The 17,281-nt window shown below is 36.0% G+C and overlaps 1 protein-coding gene across 1 annotated transcript in view; it reads right to left on the bottom strand.

Annotated features, from left to right (window-relative positions):
* ST18 (ST18 C2H2C-type zinc finger transcription factor) overlaps window positions 1-17,281 on the bottom strand; it is a 100,404-nt gene that overhangs the window by 51,363 nt on the left and 31,760 nt on the right. Inside the window, exons 3-4 of the mRNA XM_054284704.1 lie at window positions 16,778-16,832; window positions 14,785-14,815 (exon numbers count right to left, since the gene is read on the bottom strand). Of these exons, the coding sequence (XP_054140679.1) occupies window positions 14,785-14,815; window positions 16,778-16,832 (86 nt within the window). The remainder of the gene's footprint in view (window positions 1-14,784; window positions 14,816-16,777; window positions 16,833-17,281) is intronic.

Raw genomic sequence — 17,281 nt, 5'->3', positions numbered from 1 at the left:
AAACTCGATGGCATGTGGATGGTACAACATAAGACACTTCCCTGAAGAGGCTGGAATCTTCAGCACTCTTTTCTTAAAAATTTTTCATGTAAGTGATTTGACATAATTTTATTTTTCTCTCTCACACAGTATACTAAGGAATTTTTTGTAGTACGAATAATACTGCTCATATTATATCTGTCAGAGACGAAAAAGCTGCATATATGGATCTGTGTAATCCACTCATTGGTTTCTCCACCTCAGGTACCCCCAGGGTGCATTACAAATCTGCACGATGCCCTCAGGTGATGGATTTTGCATTTGGCTCACTGACTTAGCAGCAAGATTTGCAAGAAAAAGCCATGTATGAAGAGAACTCCTATTGGTTACACATTTTACAAGCTCAGCAGCATAAATTCATCCTTCCAAGGTATCTTATGTGCACTAAATTGGCCCAGGTTCTGATTGTTTTGGATGAAAGCATACGACTAACTTGAGCTTTTTGTTATTAAAAAAACCAAAACAAAAAAAACCCCAAGTTTTGGGTAAGCACCATTTTGTCAATCCCTCATTGCAAATATAAACGACATGTAAATACAAAGATCTGCATTTTAGGGGGAATGCTAAAATTTCATCATATACATCTCAAACACTGGATATTCTTGATCTGGAGACTAAAATGCTATGGGCATCTGGAATCCAGGAATATGGGATGGTAAGCATATGCTGTAGTTGAATAAAACATGGCTTCTGTGTTATTTCTCTATTTATGAAGAGGGACGACTTGAATGTCCTAATAGAGGTCAGAATCACAGTAGTATCAGTGTACCTCTGGAAATAATGCCCATATAACAGATATCAGAGGTGGATGCAGTGTCAAAAAATATGCATAACTTGCTTCTAAGGAAATACAGTTACTTAGTTCATATTTGTGAATGGCATTTCACACCGCTCGTGTTGTTCCAGGAAAATTGAATAAATGACAAAAGTTTGAAATCTCTTAATACACAATTGTTTTTGTCAACCAAAACCTTCACTAGGTTTGCTTTTGACGTCTCTCACTTATTTGTCAAGTTAACCTCCAGTAGATACTGTGAAAGTGTTTAGGATATGATGAGTTTCCAGTGTTTAATTACCCTTTGACAAAACTACAGCTGGTTCTTACACCAGATAATAGATTCTTTTTGGAACAGGAACAGGAGATTCGATTGGAACATGTAATATGCCCTCCTGTGCAACACAGGTCACAGAACTTCATCTATTTCTTCAGCCTTAATCCTGTAATTTGTCTGGATATTTTCAAGATTTGACTAATGTAAAGTTAAGGGAAAACATGACTATATGGTAAATTTGTTGCTGTATTCTTGCTCACTGAGTACGGTCTTTTTCTAGTAATATAATATTGCATGTCCCACACTGGGGACTGGCATAACGCTTACTCAACGTGTTGGTTTTTCACCACAGCTGGAAAAGAGAATCAAACTCAGATGCCAGCAGACCATGGCGAAGAGCAGTGTGGGGGTACTGCTGGCCCTGCCACCTGCAGATCTGCTCTGGAAGGGAGAGCACAGGAATCCCACCTGACAGAACCACCACAGTTCGCAGCAGTAAATCAAAAGCTGCTGCATCAAAGCTGGGACAGGAGGCCCACAGATCTTCTGGGAGCACCTTGGTCATGTTGGAAAATTTCTCCTCTATGAAAGAATATGATGCGTTAGCTTGTCCTTATTATATGTTTTTCCGTGCATGAGCTGTCACTCATCCAGATTTTCTCTATAGGTCCCATAATTTTTTTCAAAATACAGAAGATTCAACTTTTAGTAAAATCATTTCTGACACCATTCTGATTACAGGAAGTTGACACACATAGTTGTCCCATATTTCCTAGGAAATTCAAATTACTCTCCGTTATCCAGGAAGAGATTTTTCAGTTCTTGCTTTTGCTGATGTTCCCTTAAACTGCTGGTTTTGAGTTTTAATTGGAATCTATTAGTTTGCAGGAACCAGTTTAAAGTTCTGTCACATATCAGAAATTCCTCCCCTTTTCTATCGTACAGTGCTGAAAATGAAAAATTTGAATAAAACTAGAAAAAAATCAAAAGTGGCAGCTTTTTCAAGTTCACATGATTTACTAGGGATTTGATAATGGAAAACAGGAGTTCCAGTACTATGAAAAGAATATATTTATGCCTTTTTAAAATTCATGTCATGCTGATTTCACCTTTGTCTTTAAAAGTTTCTATTTCTCCATTTTCCTTGTATGCATTCATACATAAACTCACATGTAGGTTATCACTGATTTGTCAAGCTGTACTTTGTCAAGTGGTAAACCTATAATTTAGTTTCTCTATTACTCATCTCTTAAATTCAACATCTAATAGTTTTGTTGCTATTTATCAGTGGCCTGCTTGTTGTCATGGAACACTGATTCAGCTGTCAAGGTTATTTGGTAATCCAAGGCTCATAAAACAGGAGAAGCTCTTTTTGTTATGAGCCCAAAGCCAATACATAGTTGGGGTTTTTTTCCCAGTTTAACTGTGCTTAAATTTTATGGGTAAAAAATCATGACTGCATTATCTAGAACGAGCAAAGTTTTTATTATATCTTTTTAAAATCAATGATTCAGTTACCAAACCTGTCTTGTGTCAATTATCATAGTGTGAGCCAAGAGTTTAAAATCTATTACATTTAGGACCTGGCTGGATATATTGAAAAAAGTCCCAAGATAAATCCTCATCGATATTTCATAGCTAAATATATTTTAGGGGAATTTAATGGGCCATTCTCATTATTTCTTTTCAGATGACATATTACAGACACAGTCAGTACGGCCCATTGGATCCCCACCACAAAAAAATGTCTCAGAAGAAGAAGAGATGTTTTAAGCAGTCCTCAACACATAAAAGTTTTCTTAAAAACTTTGGTTTAGTTTTTTGTTGTTTGTTTTTTCGGGCTTTTTTTTTTTTTTTAGTTTGCTTGTTTTCTTGATTTTTTGTATATTTGGAGGTTTTCTGGGTTTTTTTTTTTGTTTGTTTGTGGTTTTTTTATTTTTTGTAATTGGTTCATCTAAGTGATGTGTTTGTCAAGCCTTCAACCTGACCTTTAACCACTTTATAGCGAGGAAGGATTTGTTGTAGTTAATCTGCTGGCAAGACTTCCAGACCTCTGAGGACATTTTTTCTTATTCACAGTAGCCTGCAGATTGGCAAAGCATGAAAACAGAGCAAAGAATTGCCATAGTTGGTAAAAGTAGAGATACATTCAGCCTGAAAACTGGTGTTTAATAATGCCTGTAATGCATGCCGTGTAAAATAATGAGACCAGAATACACCACATCTCATCTACACTTATTAGATTCAAGAGAGAAAATAAATGCTTTTGAATATTAAGGCACTTATATTTATTTTCTACTACTATGTAAGGATCCCATACCTTATGTGAGTTTGTGCAAGAAAACTTAGTGGAACTTTTTAGTTGTGGAGAAAATAATTTTAAATTCATGACATGAATTGGGTTTTGACTGTTTGCCTAATTACTGAATTAGAATGGAGACAGCATCTTATGATATGCAGAAGCATTTAACTTCACACTAGTATTGTCACAGAGAAGGTAAGTCTAACTACTCCTTAATCATATTGTGGTTAAAGATATTGCCAGATGCTTCAGACCTTAATTAGGTTTTTTTTTTATGAAACTTTCAGATGCCCTAAGACAATGTAGTCAAATACTACATTTTCCTTACAGGAAAGAAGAGTTGGTATTTGAAAATTCAGGGACACTTGCCCCTCAAAATGAAGCAGTAGCATACAAGTGTCTGTCATAGTTGGGCTTTCTTTAAGAAGTTTAAGAATCAGAAGTATCTAAGGAAGATAAATTTTGAACATCTCCCCATCTTAGTCTCTCTTTTGTATCAGTTTTTTCTCTAAACCACATACTAATTAGATTCTATCTAATTCTTTAGCATAAGGCTACACCAGTGAAAATATCTGATCACCTAAAATCACAGAATAACTTTGAGTTCCTCATAAACTGATGATGATTAGGAGAATTTACTAGCACTGGATACAGAAAGGAGATGATTTGGTCCTAGGATGGACGCACGTCCGTTCAAATTACATTGCTGATATAATTTACATCAGCCATCAATGACAGAGGTTCATGAAAGGAGCTGCAATGTCAGAGTTCAAAAAAGAGTGCTGTAGTCTCATCACTGCAATTGGAAACCGAAACAGGTGTTGCTAATTACAGTAACTTCAGATGGACAACAGACATCGGGAAGGAAGGGGGAGTGTTACTATGACACAGTGGTTTGTCTTCAGGTTAAAACAGATTTATACTCCACTTTCTTAATTAACTCTCATTGTTTGGTAAGAGTGCATGTAAATCTTGTAGCTCACTGAGAGTGAAAGTGTTGTCAGATCGGTTTCTTTAAACAGGATAACAGATAGAAAGATGGTATTAACAGTTTCAAGAAGTCAGAGTCTCCATGCAGTCTGAAAATCCACAGCACCAGTCGGGTCTGCAAGAATTTTTCCAAAGCCGGGGCCTAGGGTGGTGTTTTCAATGCCATGAAATCTCTTACTGAATGTAAAAGAATTCACACAATCTAACTGTATACAAAATCAAACCCTAGCTTCAGAAAACTAGATACAAAAGACTTTAATACACAACACATAGATTGGTCATGGATTATACACACACACACACACACACACACACACACACACACACACATATACACACACACACACATATACATATAAATATATATGTTTAAAATTATATATATTTGAATGTTTTGTAAAAGAAAGAAAAAAAAAATGCATCACTTTGGATCATGAACACTACATATACAAGGTTTATAGACACCTGGAAAGAATTATACCTAAACAGTAATTCTGCTTACTCTATCCCACTATAAAATCCATATATTTTGTGGATTTAAAATGAAGAAAATTCTCTCAAAGCATATAAAGAAAACCACTTGTGTAATAAAGAAGGATTTCTTGACCCATTCCTTTTATGTTTTTTAAGAAAGATACTTGATGTGATGCTTTTCATTAGTGAGAATGCCAGTTAAGAAAAGGCTGTAATGACTTCAATCCATTTGTCTACCCCTCAGATCTCAATCTCAGAAGGATTTGTCTTTCAGTACCTCCTCTTTTGTCTGCTGCATGGATTAATAAAAATGTTAATTCATTATGTTAGGATTTCTACTGCACTGTGTTCTGATGTTCCATCCTGCAATTAATTTTCCAACTCCAAACATCTTTCTACTCAACACGATATGAAAGTATGCTTACCAAGGTTTTTTAAGTCCATGAATTCATCCCTGAAAAGTGGAATATGATGGAGCAAGGGATAAAAGAAATCACCAACCTACCTACTTAAAATAAGTAAAAGTAAGATTTGTCAACTGTCTGGTGATGGAACGCCTGAAAAAACTGTTTGATTTGGAAGCTATTGGTAGCCACACATCGACTACCTGAAGAACCTCAAGAAGTAAGACTTTGACTGGCAGCTGAGAAAATTGCCATCAAAGTTTGAGCTAAAATTCATCAGCAGTCCGAGACCAAGTTAAATCGGAAAACAATGGTTTTCTTTCTAGCTATTTTCAATAATTTTTACAATTGCTAAAATTATCCAAACATGCAAATAAAAAGTTATGGACTTAGGTGAAAATATTAAACAAGTTCATTTGTTACCTCTAATATGAGATTTACAGATAAATTTTGAAGGCTAGTCCTGGAAAGTACCACTGAGTTCTCATCACTGACAAGAAGTTAAACACATATTTGCCTCAAACATTCATCTGGAGACGGAGTTATTGGCATTATTGGCTTCTTCTATTTTATAGAATTAACCAAGCCACACGATTATTTCAATAATTTATAACATTTGAAGTCCATGACTGAGTGTATTGTATTTTACTGATTCAGACTAGGAGATGAGAAAAATCTTGAAAAGTATTCCAGCTGGAAACTCCTCAAAAATACATTTGAGAAAGAATTCTTAAGGTAAAAAACCATTTTCTTCCATCAACATTTTAAAGCATTAAAATGGTAAGAACATACACCAATAAAATTTATTGGAAAAAATTGCTCTTCTTTTGGACAAAGAGAATGGGCTGCAATGAAACTTAGAACTTGGAGGACTTACTCCAATGGTAACTAAAAAGAATCTGACTGATTATAATTTTTAAACAGCATACAAAACACACAAAAAAATTCATGTCATCCCTTTGTAGCTCACACACTTGGCTTACATCTGTATCTGTGAAAAGGACAGAGGCTGTTCTGTGCCCTGTAACAACCATTCCAGGGTTAAAGAACCTTCTGCAACTATGGAAGTTTTATGCAATGCTCTTTTTTCTAAAATGCCAGAGTTGTGAAAAGTTCAGTCCAGGGCTGGACCAAGATGAAAGGAATGGACGTGAGATATAGATGGGGAAAAGATAAAAGGGAAATTTTTATTTATGAGCACTAATATAGAGAAAAAATATCAGTAACTTGGGGGCATTAAATGTCTTCTATATACACAAATGGAAGGTTTGGATAGAAAAAAAGGAGCAGAACTGGACAGATAATAATGTGGAGAAAATATGGTATCATAACTGAAAGCTGGCTAGAGCAAGATATTAAAAGATGTATTTTATTTTAAAAAGACATATAAGGAAAGCAAAGGAACTGTCATAGCCTTGTTGGTAAAAGAGGATTTATTAGACCCCATAAGAAGAGGCTGGGGAGAAATGGGTAATGGTGTTGAGTCGTTATGTACTGAGCTTGGAGATGTTTCAGGCAGTAAACTGAATGTTACAGGCCACCTGACCAAAAAGAGCAACTGGACTGTGAAATGATTGAGCAAATGCAAAGACACATGTAAAAACAGTGGAACAATGGTAAGTCAGCAGTAACAGAGGAAAACGACGTGCAGTTATGGTGAAATTCACCCATGCCTCAAGTTCCTGCCTCTGTGGACAAAAAGTCCAGGCTGCAAGATGTTAATGAAATGGCTTTTTATTTATCTTTTCAAATAAATACTTTTTTTATTCAGCTTATTTTGTCAGGATTCTCCAGAAAGGAAAGGCAACTCAGAGAAAGACAGCAAGGATTTACTTCTATTATTTTCTTGTTTTTATTTAATAGGCTTGTAGGATCTTAAGAATATTCAGGTCTTATGAAAAATATTACATATAAAACCCCAATTTGAAATCCCATGTCAAGGAAATGGATAACTTCTTCATTCCATAAATCAAGAGCTCCACATGGTTCAAGTTGTATGGCTGGACCCTTTTCTCGCAGGTAAGTTCTTTTTAGTAAGAGCCGGTTTAGAGAAAATTTAGTTATTATTTTGTGCAGCTCAAGAAGTTCTTAAACTCAGTAATATGAATGAATGCCCAAGATCTGGGCCAAATCCAGCCTCCCTAGCCTCTTTTTCATTTACTCACTCAATCTGTCCAGGTTCAGTAGGTCAATAAATTCCAGTGGGACCCGGGCCAAGAATTTGGCTTAGAATGGATTAAGTTTCTAGGCAAATCTACAGATCATCCACACAACCTTTGCATCCAGCAAGCCTTGCACACGAGTGGTCAGCCTGCTAGCACCAGTAAATGCTTAAATAAAAAGCATATTGGTAACTCCAGGCTGGTTAAAAAAGAAGTAAAGAAGATCAGCTTTGTGGGTGTTTGTTGGTTTTTTTTGCCAACAGAGAATGGGACTGTAAGCAATTCATTGTCAGCAGCCAGGACCTCCCTTTAATGTAGCAGGAGGTCCCATGGCTGCATTCTTTCCCTTTCCTTGCTATCTCCAGGCTGTACACAGTCTGTTTCTGCTCACTTTTGCTTGGCTGAATCAACCCTTTACATCAGTCATAGGCAGCAATTCAGCTAGCCATAATATTTAACTCATGATTGATATATATGAGGCAGAAGTTATGGGTTGGCATTTCCATCTCTGTGTGGCTTGTGGTCATCTACAGGGAAAAGATCTGCCATAAGAGGAAACGAACATTTGGGGCTGTAATGTTCTGATGCATTCTGTCAGGCAGCAGAAGGCATGAAGGCATATGCAACCCTAAATTTCTGTGTAGGTTTGGGAGGATAACATTTACTATGTGCTGATAAGCACAGAAGTTGAGATGGGGAAGACAAGGACTCATGTAATATATTAAATAGCATAAAAATTTTACTCCAAGGCAGGGAGTATTCTAAGATACAACCAGCTCTCAGGTAGAAAAACCTGAAAATAACTCTCTCAATCTAGCAGCCACAATAAAATGATGTGGATTGGACATGTATTACAAAAAACCTCTTACAGAAAAACATAAATTGAAACTAAATTATAATTACCCTTTTTAATGTTAAATGGAGGCTTTAAGTAAAAAATGTAAAACCACAATCAAATATAATAGCGAAGAGAAAAGAGACACTGAGATTGTGAATTTTGGCTAGAAATAACACAGTAGACATCAAAAAAGTCTATAATATGCTAGAAATACATCTAATGCAGTTGTTGTTAAACAGAGCTATAAAAGTCACCTATAAAGCAAATGCACATAAAGTATCAACTGAAGCAAAGTAAAATAGAAATCTGAACATGAAATCCTGTCTCTAAAAGTTCTAAATAAATCCAGGAAGAAAAGGTAGAGATCACAGTACACAGATCAAAAGGTCTGAACATGCATAGGAATTAAGTAAATTATTAGGCATAATTAACAGCTCCAACCACAGTTTTCTCAAAAGAATTATGAGACAGAGTTCTTATTTCAACCATCTTAGTGGTTATTCAGAACAGTTCACTCATTATTTAAGTCAAAGAACCGTAAGCCCCAAGGTTACCTGCAAAATTGTAAAAGTCATTACTTGTGGTCACCCAGAACTGTATTATCATTTACTGAAACAGAACAGTGGTTCTTATTACCTTATTACTTTACATTCAAAGTGACATTTAATTAAGAGCAAAAAAAAAAATCTGGTCTTCTCTATACACAAGTTGCAAACATTTTATGTAGGCCTTAAACCAGTCGCATGACTATTGAAAGAAGAAAACTTAGAGATGTTTGAATTTTGACTTTCTTTCTGTGTTTTTCTTGCTGTTAATTGTTGTCTTGGTTACTGGTTTAACAGTACTGAAAGAATAACTTGGTTCTGAACTATGAAAGCACCTGGTGCTGTAAAAAAGCCAAAAGCCTGAGGTCCATCAACTCATTCAAACTCTAGGAAAAGGAAAGGAGGAAAAGAAACAAGGTGGAGAGGCAGAGTGAAGGGAGAGGAGGGATGACAGCTCTGTAAATTTCATAGTTTGATGGCTAATTAGAGGGCAGCTGGGAGGTGAAGGAGGAAACAAGGGAGGAACTTAGACATGATAGACTATAAACTTGATTGCCATTACAATTTTCATTAATGCTTGACTTTTTTTAGTTATGGTTACTATATTGACATACAGGATATAATAATGATAGGTGAGTTCTAATACTATTTTTGTCACTACTATGACTGTGACAATATACTGTGACCATGTACTTACATTTGCCTTGCAGTAAATGGCACCGCACAGTGATTGTTCAATGTTTATGTTTGAATGTTCAATGTTTTCTATAAAACATCAACTACAAAACCATTTTTGTTTAGTGTAAAACATAGATTTCAACAGATTCTTTGAGGAGAGTAAGGTAGAGCACATCAGATAAAGTTCCTAAGGAACCTAACAATGTTGTCAGAAAAGAATAGTAAATGAACAAGATTTAATGGGAATTTAAGAAAGCATGATTCATAATAACATGATAGACTTGCTTGTACCAGAAATCATGAGGTAACAGACAGAGGTTAATATTTTCAGCACCACATAACCATTTCAATTTCTACAATGGCTAGGGTAGGAAGGAAGCTCCTTTTCCAAGCTAAAGAACAAGCAAGAGATACTCTAACTCATTCTGTTAACAGATCTTGGGAATAGCTACTCTTAAGGTTAATGCCCGTTGTTTAACTGAAGATCAGTTATCAATAGAAACAGCATGATACAGAATTTTGACTCAAGTGGAATGTTTAATCCAAAATGTCATGGAGAAATACCTTAATGCCAAGGTGGCGCAGCTCTGCCCCAGCCAGTTACCATCATGGGGAGCACTGGGGAGGAGGGCTGAAAGTGTATGCTGTCAACATCCAATCTTCAATTGCAAATAAAAGACTTTCCCTGAAGCTCAGACATGTCTGGCAGTAGCTATAACTACTGACCATCTTCATTTAACATTTACTACCAAGCCTGTTTGAATTCAGACTTACAATTTGTTTCAGCAAAGCACATTAAGGGCTACAAGGGTCTCACAGTTTCTGCCAGTGGAGAAAGATGAGACACCAGGAAATGCAAGAGTCCACCTCAGTTTCTGTTCCAAATGTGCTTATTCAGGATTATGTCAAACGTGCTTTTCCACAGCAGTTTCCAGAAAATCAGTCTCTGACCAACTCCTGTGGAAACAGAAGCCAAACCCAAAGGACGAACCTGACAGGTTTTCCAGATGCCAGCTAGGAACAAACAGATTTCTCAGTCTCTGTCTCATTTCTAAGCAATGCTGTGGGATAACACCACTGTGAAGGTGATAGCTACACAAATCAACCATAATCTCAGTTCTTACTTAGGAACACCTTGGAGCCTTTTTACGTGATTTTTCTTCATGTACTCAGTTCTTCCATCATCTGAGTACCACTTTCACCTCCTTCTCTGGTGACCTGCCATACTACTGGTTTTTTTTCACAAATACTTCTTAAAAAAATTTGCTTACTTTATAAAGTTCAGAAAAAGAGTTACCAATCAGTCCTTTCTAAATGCAGCTAGGCACGAACAGGCCTTTTCTTTCATGCCATGAGCATTTGCTGACCGGCAAACTCTACTCTATCTGCCAAAATCTCTACCTTCATTTTATTACTGGTTGAAACAGAGCTCAGTTATAATTGAATATGTTCAATTTAATCATTCTTAAAGGAAATCAGGAAAACATTTGGCAATTTAGAATAAGGAAAAACTACCAGTTACTTAAGTGTTTTTTAGCATGTTGTCACATACAACAGTATATCAATGTACCTCTTCATTACAGGAATATATTTTAGTAACACAGACTTTCCAAGATACTTCAGTTCCATTGCTTTCAGGGTTGTTTTGCTGGTTTCTTCCCCTCCTAATCAAGAGGCAGCCACAAAAGGGTGAATTGTCCAGTTACTACTTCTAACAAGGAGACATCCAGATAGCTCTGCTCTGTTAGTCCTCTCTCTGCTAAAGTATTCAAGATCCTCATAACTCTGTACATTCACAATAAACAGTTCAACTTCTCTGAATATCTGAAGTGTCTCACAACCCCTGGAACAAGAGCTCCAGATAAAAAAATGTAATTTTCCTTACTTTTGAAGAAGACATGCAACAATGCAGAAAGTAAGGGGAAGTGTAACTATTCCCACCAAACACCAATGCTGTTCTCCATGATTTGAAGCACCTTGTGGACTCTACATTAATTATCAGGGACAGAAGCCCAAACCACTTGGTTTCACCTGTATCTAACTCAGAAAAGGTACCCCTTCTATTCAGATATGGATTTAGCCAAACCCATCTATTCTTTTGCAATTCTGTGCTTGGATCAATCCAATTTGCTCTTCCTTGGCCTGACCCAGATGCCACTCCATAACCTACAGATGGTTCATTGTACTGTATCCCATCTGTTAAATAAAACACAATAATGAGAATACATCACTCCAATATTCCTCACTTTACTTTGGTTTCCATTCTAATCCTGAACACAGCTGAAGGTCCTGGTCCTTTCAGTGGTCCATGACAAAACTGTCTAAGAGAAGACCTCTTCATTCTGCTTCTCACAGAAGATGGATACAACAGAGCTTCTATGCCCAAAATGTGTCAGATTCAAACTTGAATGTATGGAACAGAGATCTCCCAGCTTCAACACTCACTTCTACCACACATTGTTGTTTGCTATGTTTAGCTTGTGTTAAAAAGATTAATCTTTTTTTAAGGTAGCTTAGCTACCAGTGGAAACACCACAGCAGTACATTCCTAAATAAAAAAATTAAATCATGTTGTTAACATATAAATGATCAAGACTTCAAGGAGTGACAGATCTGTTTTGAAAGACTTACCAAGTTTAGTGTACTATGCTTCAACACCACAGCACATACAGTAGATACTGTTAAAATAACCCTAATAAATTTGAACTAGTAACACAGAAATATTAATAGTGTTCATGTGTAAAGAAAATTCTTTCTATTTTACTGAAAGTTGGGATTCCTTAGGGCATACAGTTATATGAAATAAATGTAAGTTTGATACATAGATCATTGTGTATACCTGGAAGAAAAGTCTGCTCTCTGAAAATTCAGTGCAGTGCAGGAGAAGTTTTAGTTATTTTACTGTGGAAAAAAAATCCTAAAACCCAGCTTATCTGTTATGATAATATCTTTCTAAAAATATACAAGTTTATGCAGAAAGGTGATCTTATCTTTCAGGAGAATATGGATGATAACAGCAACATTAGCCAGTTTTCTTAGTGAAATCTTCGCTTTCTTTAAGTCAAGAGACTTTTTGGCATTGAATTCTATTAAGTAAGATTTCAATGCCTGAAATTTAGAAGAGAGAAATTTTCATGCTTTATTGAATCTAATTGGTGGTTGAAACTCTTTGTTTTGCTTTTCATTTATTTTATTCTCTACTTTTGTGAAACACAAGTTACAGAATAAGAAAAGGCTAACAAATGCTCTAGAACCAATCAATGTTATGAAATTAATAATAATACAAAATGAGCATGTAAGCTTATGTAGTGTCTTTCATGTAGAAGTATCCCAAGGCACTTCATAACAGAAACTCAATAAGAGTGCAAAAGTGCTTTGTCAGATAGGATAAACCAGGGGAAAAGAGGAAATTAATTAAGCATGGATTTAAATTTCTCAGCCAACACAGCATTTAGAACCTTGGTCAGAAAAGACAGTAGTTCCAATATCTGTATCCAGGGAACACAACAGACTATTTCAGTCTTTAATTCTTGAGGAATGTTCAATGGTTTTGTCACAATAACATGGGTATGACTAACAGGAATGCAGTCCAATGGCTGCATTTCCAAAGAGCAGTCCCTGCCTCTCTCCCTCTACCTTTTCATGGACAAGTAGATCCATAAAAGTTGATCACCTGACTTGTGTGCCAGTCACTTGACTGTGGAGGTACCCAACATGGAATTTGGTACAGCAGAAATTATAAATGCCAAGTTAAGGGCTGGATAATGCTTTTCTGTGCTGTTTAGCTCACTGTTTTAAACCAATGCCTGTTTCCTTATGGAGGAGGTCCACATCTCTGACAGAGTGATCTGCTGCACAGTAGTTCCTGAGACAGTATGTGTTTCACAGAGTAAAATAACGTTGCTTGGGAAAAACTATAGCAATCGATAATACATAAATCACAGCTTCCCTGATGTTGCAGAAACTTGCACATCCTCTATTTTTCAAACATTTTTCTCTTAGGAGCACATGGACCATCCCTTTTTTTGGATGGCTGCCTCTTCGGATTAATGCATCCTTCTGGTGCATAAATTAGCGATGCACAGAGGAAAAAAGGAGAAGCACTAAATCTCAGGAAACTGAAGCCATACAAAAAAAATGAGATTCACAGCAGAGCTGAATGAGTGACTCACCATGAATAATTTATCCAAAAAGTTAGCCTACACTTCTGTTCATGGAGTAGCTATAAGAAGCTTATAATTTCCTCAGTTTTATTATAAAACAAAACCTTAAAATATTGTATGTCTTCACTACAAATAACTTCCTGTAAATATTTCATGTCCTATTTTAAGAGATTGGGCACTTTTGGTTGGTTAAATAAATCACACAATGATGTTTCTGTTCCCAAGGTGGATGAACCCACAAGCACATATTTTGGATACCTGCTGTGATTAAGCAAGCAGCTCAGTAACGTGATGAAAAGTGAGTGTAGGGAATATAAGTTAATTTACAAAAAACTCCAAAGATTTTTTTTTTCAGTATTTACACTGAAGCTGTAGTGAATTCTAATTCTGATTAATAACTCTAGGAATTTGTAGGTACCTCTAAATGTTTTCTTTCTTGAAGAACTGGTACAGAATAATCTGCCAGTCTTTCCAGAGTTTAATCTAAGCTTTTGGATCGGTTATTAGGATTGGGTGCATGCATAGGTAAATAAAAGTAGTTATGTTGAAATTTACTAGACATTTGCAATCTGAAATATCCTGCTGTAGTTTGTGTTTTTGAGTGGGTTGACATTCTTTGTGCAAGCTTGAGAAATACTCCCTGCTGGTTCCATAAATTATGAAATTTCAACAAATACTTAAGGAAGAATGAGCCATTACTGCATTTAGAATTTACAGGGGTATCCAGACCAGTTTTATAAAAGCCATCTAGTAAAATTTGTTAATATCTCTTGGAATGTTCAGATATTGAAATGCTGTAACATATATGACAGGAAAAAGAAGACTGAAGAGCTGAAGATTCACCAGAAATTATTTTGTTTTGTGCCCTGACACAGGCTGAAAATAAAGACAACATACCAGAATCCTGGCCACTTCACACTACGCTTGATTATGCTTGCATAATTATTGCTAACATTTTGCTTTAGTTTCTTGTATATCTAAAAAGTGAATCTGCATAAATTATTGTTTTTCAGATCTATGCTACAACTTTACAAAATGCATTTGCTTGATTCTTTATTTTATGGCAGTAGCAGTGGTATAAAATTGTCAATAGCATAAGAAAATAAAACTGTAAAAATAAACTATGTAAGTTCTTACCTGAGCTCTTGAGCTATGGAGTCCACTTGAACTGTTAATAAAAGCAGGAAAGAATTAATTAGTTTACACTTCCAGATTTGTGCTTTCTGCAGCCTTGCACCTGCCTATCTGTAATGACAGAGGAGTGGCTATCAAAACACAGGTGGTTATTTCATGCTAACCACAGGATTGTAGCTACCAGTGACAAATGCTGAATGAAGGTGTAATTGTCACAGTTATTTTAGGATGCATGAAACCTGGAGTATGATGTTCAGTGGAACAATAAGGAAAATAATGGAAATATAAGTAAAGCAAAGACCCTTGTTTTTCCTGAAAATAGAATGCAAATTCTCTAATTTCCCCAATTTCAAATCAGTTTGGGGATTGCAAAGGCTGGTGTTTACAAATTCCTGCCCACACAGGAGTATACAGCATATTGACAAGGCCAACAGGTGTCTCTAAGGATTACTCATAGGGCAGAGGCAATTTTTGTTGTTTCCACTTCTGGGGAAAATGTTCCTGATATATTAATTGCTGTAAGAGTGTATGCACATGTATAAAAACATGGAGAAAAAAATCCCATAAATTTTAAAATTGTGTTATTAGCCCTTTGAGTGAAAGGATATGAAACCCCTGTTAACTACAACTGAAGTTTGCTCTGCCAGCCAAATTCTATTAACTCACAGTCCTGACCAACAGAGAATACATGCCCTAATGCTGGGATGTGAATAACTTCCCTATTCAGAGACTTTCCAAGGTCTATGTTTGGTGCTTTTGAAATATATATGAATTTTATATTAATTTCATAGATCACCAGTGAGGGTTGCATCAAAGTTTTGATATGACAATGATAAAGGTTTTTAGAAAGGTTTGCCTGTATTTATTCCCTTATATGCAGTCTGCAGTACTTCAACACTTTTCCTCTGTCTTTTCCTGAGTGAAGTTTAGCACTTTTTGCCCCTTTGATCATTTGAAAATAGAGAATTAATGCCAAACCACTCTAATCTTTCATTCTGACCATAACTTGAACCTAAAGACAAAATATTAACAATTCAAATTAGTGAGTTGGGACAACGAATAGAAGTAGTCCGTTTTGACAATATTTAGAGTCAACAATTCTCATTAAAATTAGAGTGAAGGATGGGTGCTTTGTGCCTCTGAAAATAGTCATAAGCAAAAATGTTCACAGGGTAGGCAAAACTTTGACATTTATTTTTAAGTATATCCATTTTTCACTTGTTTTCAAGAGTCACAAAAACTGTTATGAATTAAAATAAAAAGTTATTTTCCTGGAAGGGCTGTACTGCTAGTCAGTCATGTTTTCCAGATGTTGAGATCATTAAGGGCCTGTTTATCTCTCTGTACTGCATTTCCATCTGTTCCTTACAAAAAGAGAGTAATATCTGGGAACTACAACTATGTCATAACTTTGCAAATGAAACATGAGCACCAACGTTTCAAAAAACGCCATAAGATTCTCTTCTCCCACATACACCTGCAGCTTTTGATTAAAGAAAATTTACCTCTGGACCATTTACACAGCTATTTTATAGATAATTAATGGCAATAGACAGAAAAAACATTCAGGTGGCAGAGACAAAGTTTTGATATACAATTTTTTAAAGCATCCATTAAATGTTGTCAACTCAACTCACTGTGGAAAATCATTTTGGGGTTTTTTGGTTTTGTGAATTTTTTTTTGGTTTTTGGAGTTTTTTTGGTTGGTGGTGGTGGTTTTGTTTGCTTGTTTTGGATTATAAAAAGTGTAGCCTTTATCATCTTTGAAAAATAACTCAAAGAAAATAGCATCAGTAGAATTTTTTGGCTTTTCTTTATACCATAGCTAATAACATTGTGCCTCTTAATGCCAGCAATCTGTGTCCTGCCCTGATTAAAAAAAGCAGCCCTAAGGAAGCTCCAGAGTCTCTCAGTGCACATTAAGGGCTGTGCACAGGAACTATGATATTTCATGGTGTTCTGGGCACAGGGTCGTGGCGTGTGCTTGCTAACTCACCCTTGGTTCCTTTGGAGCGTGTGCGCAGCTTTTTATTTTCCCCATCTGCATCCATCTGCAATATTAACACAAGGTCTTTAATTCATACCTTTTGCCATAGAGGAAAAAAAGGGAAAAAAAACCAACACTCCAATACTTTTTTTTTTTTCACATTTCCAAAGGCCAGACAGTAATAGGAAAAAAAAGAATAATCATGCCTTATTAATCTTGTCAAAGAGATAAAAAGCCATCTGTGAATATCTAGTAAATACCTAGGAGATACCTATAATGATGCAGATTTGTTTAATAAAGTGATAGTTATGAGTGACTCTGTAAGGTTTAATTATGAGGTCTACAGGTGTTAGCTGAAGGCATAAGGTTAGAAAGAGTAATGCTGCATGAGTGCTACTTTCAGCATCCACCTCCTGAAACAAAAGGTCCCAGAAAGCTGCCGTGACTGCAGGAACCCTGCATTTTCATTGTAACTGAGGCATGACTCCATAGCTATTTTGGAACCTGCATTTC

Source organism: Melozone crissalis, unplaced genomic scaffold, assembly GCF_028551555.1.
Source record: "Melozone crissalis strain CALT ecotype California unplaced genomic scaffold, PUWL_Pcris_2 ptg000042l_1, whole genome shotgun sequence".
Taxonomy (NCBI): domain Eukaryota; kingdom Metazoa; phylum Chordata; class Aves; order Passeriformes; family Passerellidae; genus Melozone; species Melozone crissalis.
Note: the sequence above shows the minus strand (reverse complement) of the source record. Positions and strands in the feature narration are given on the sequence as shown.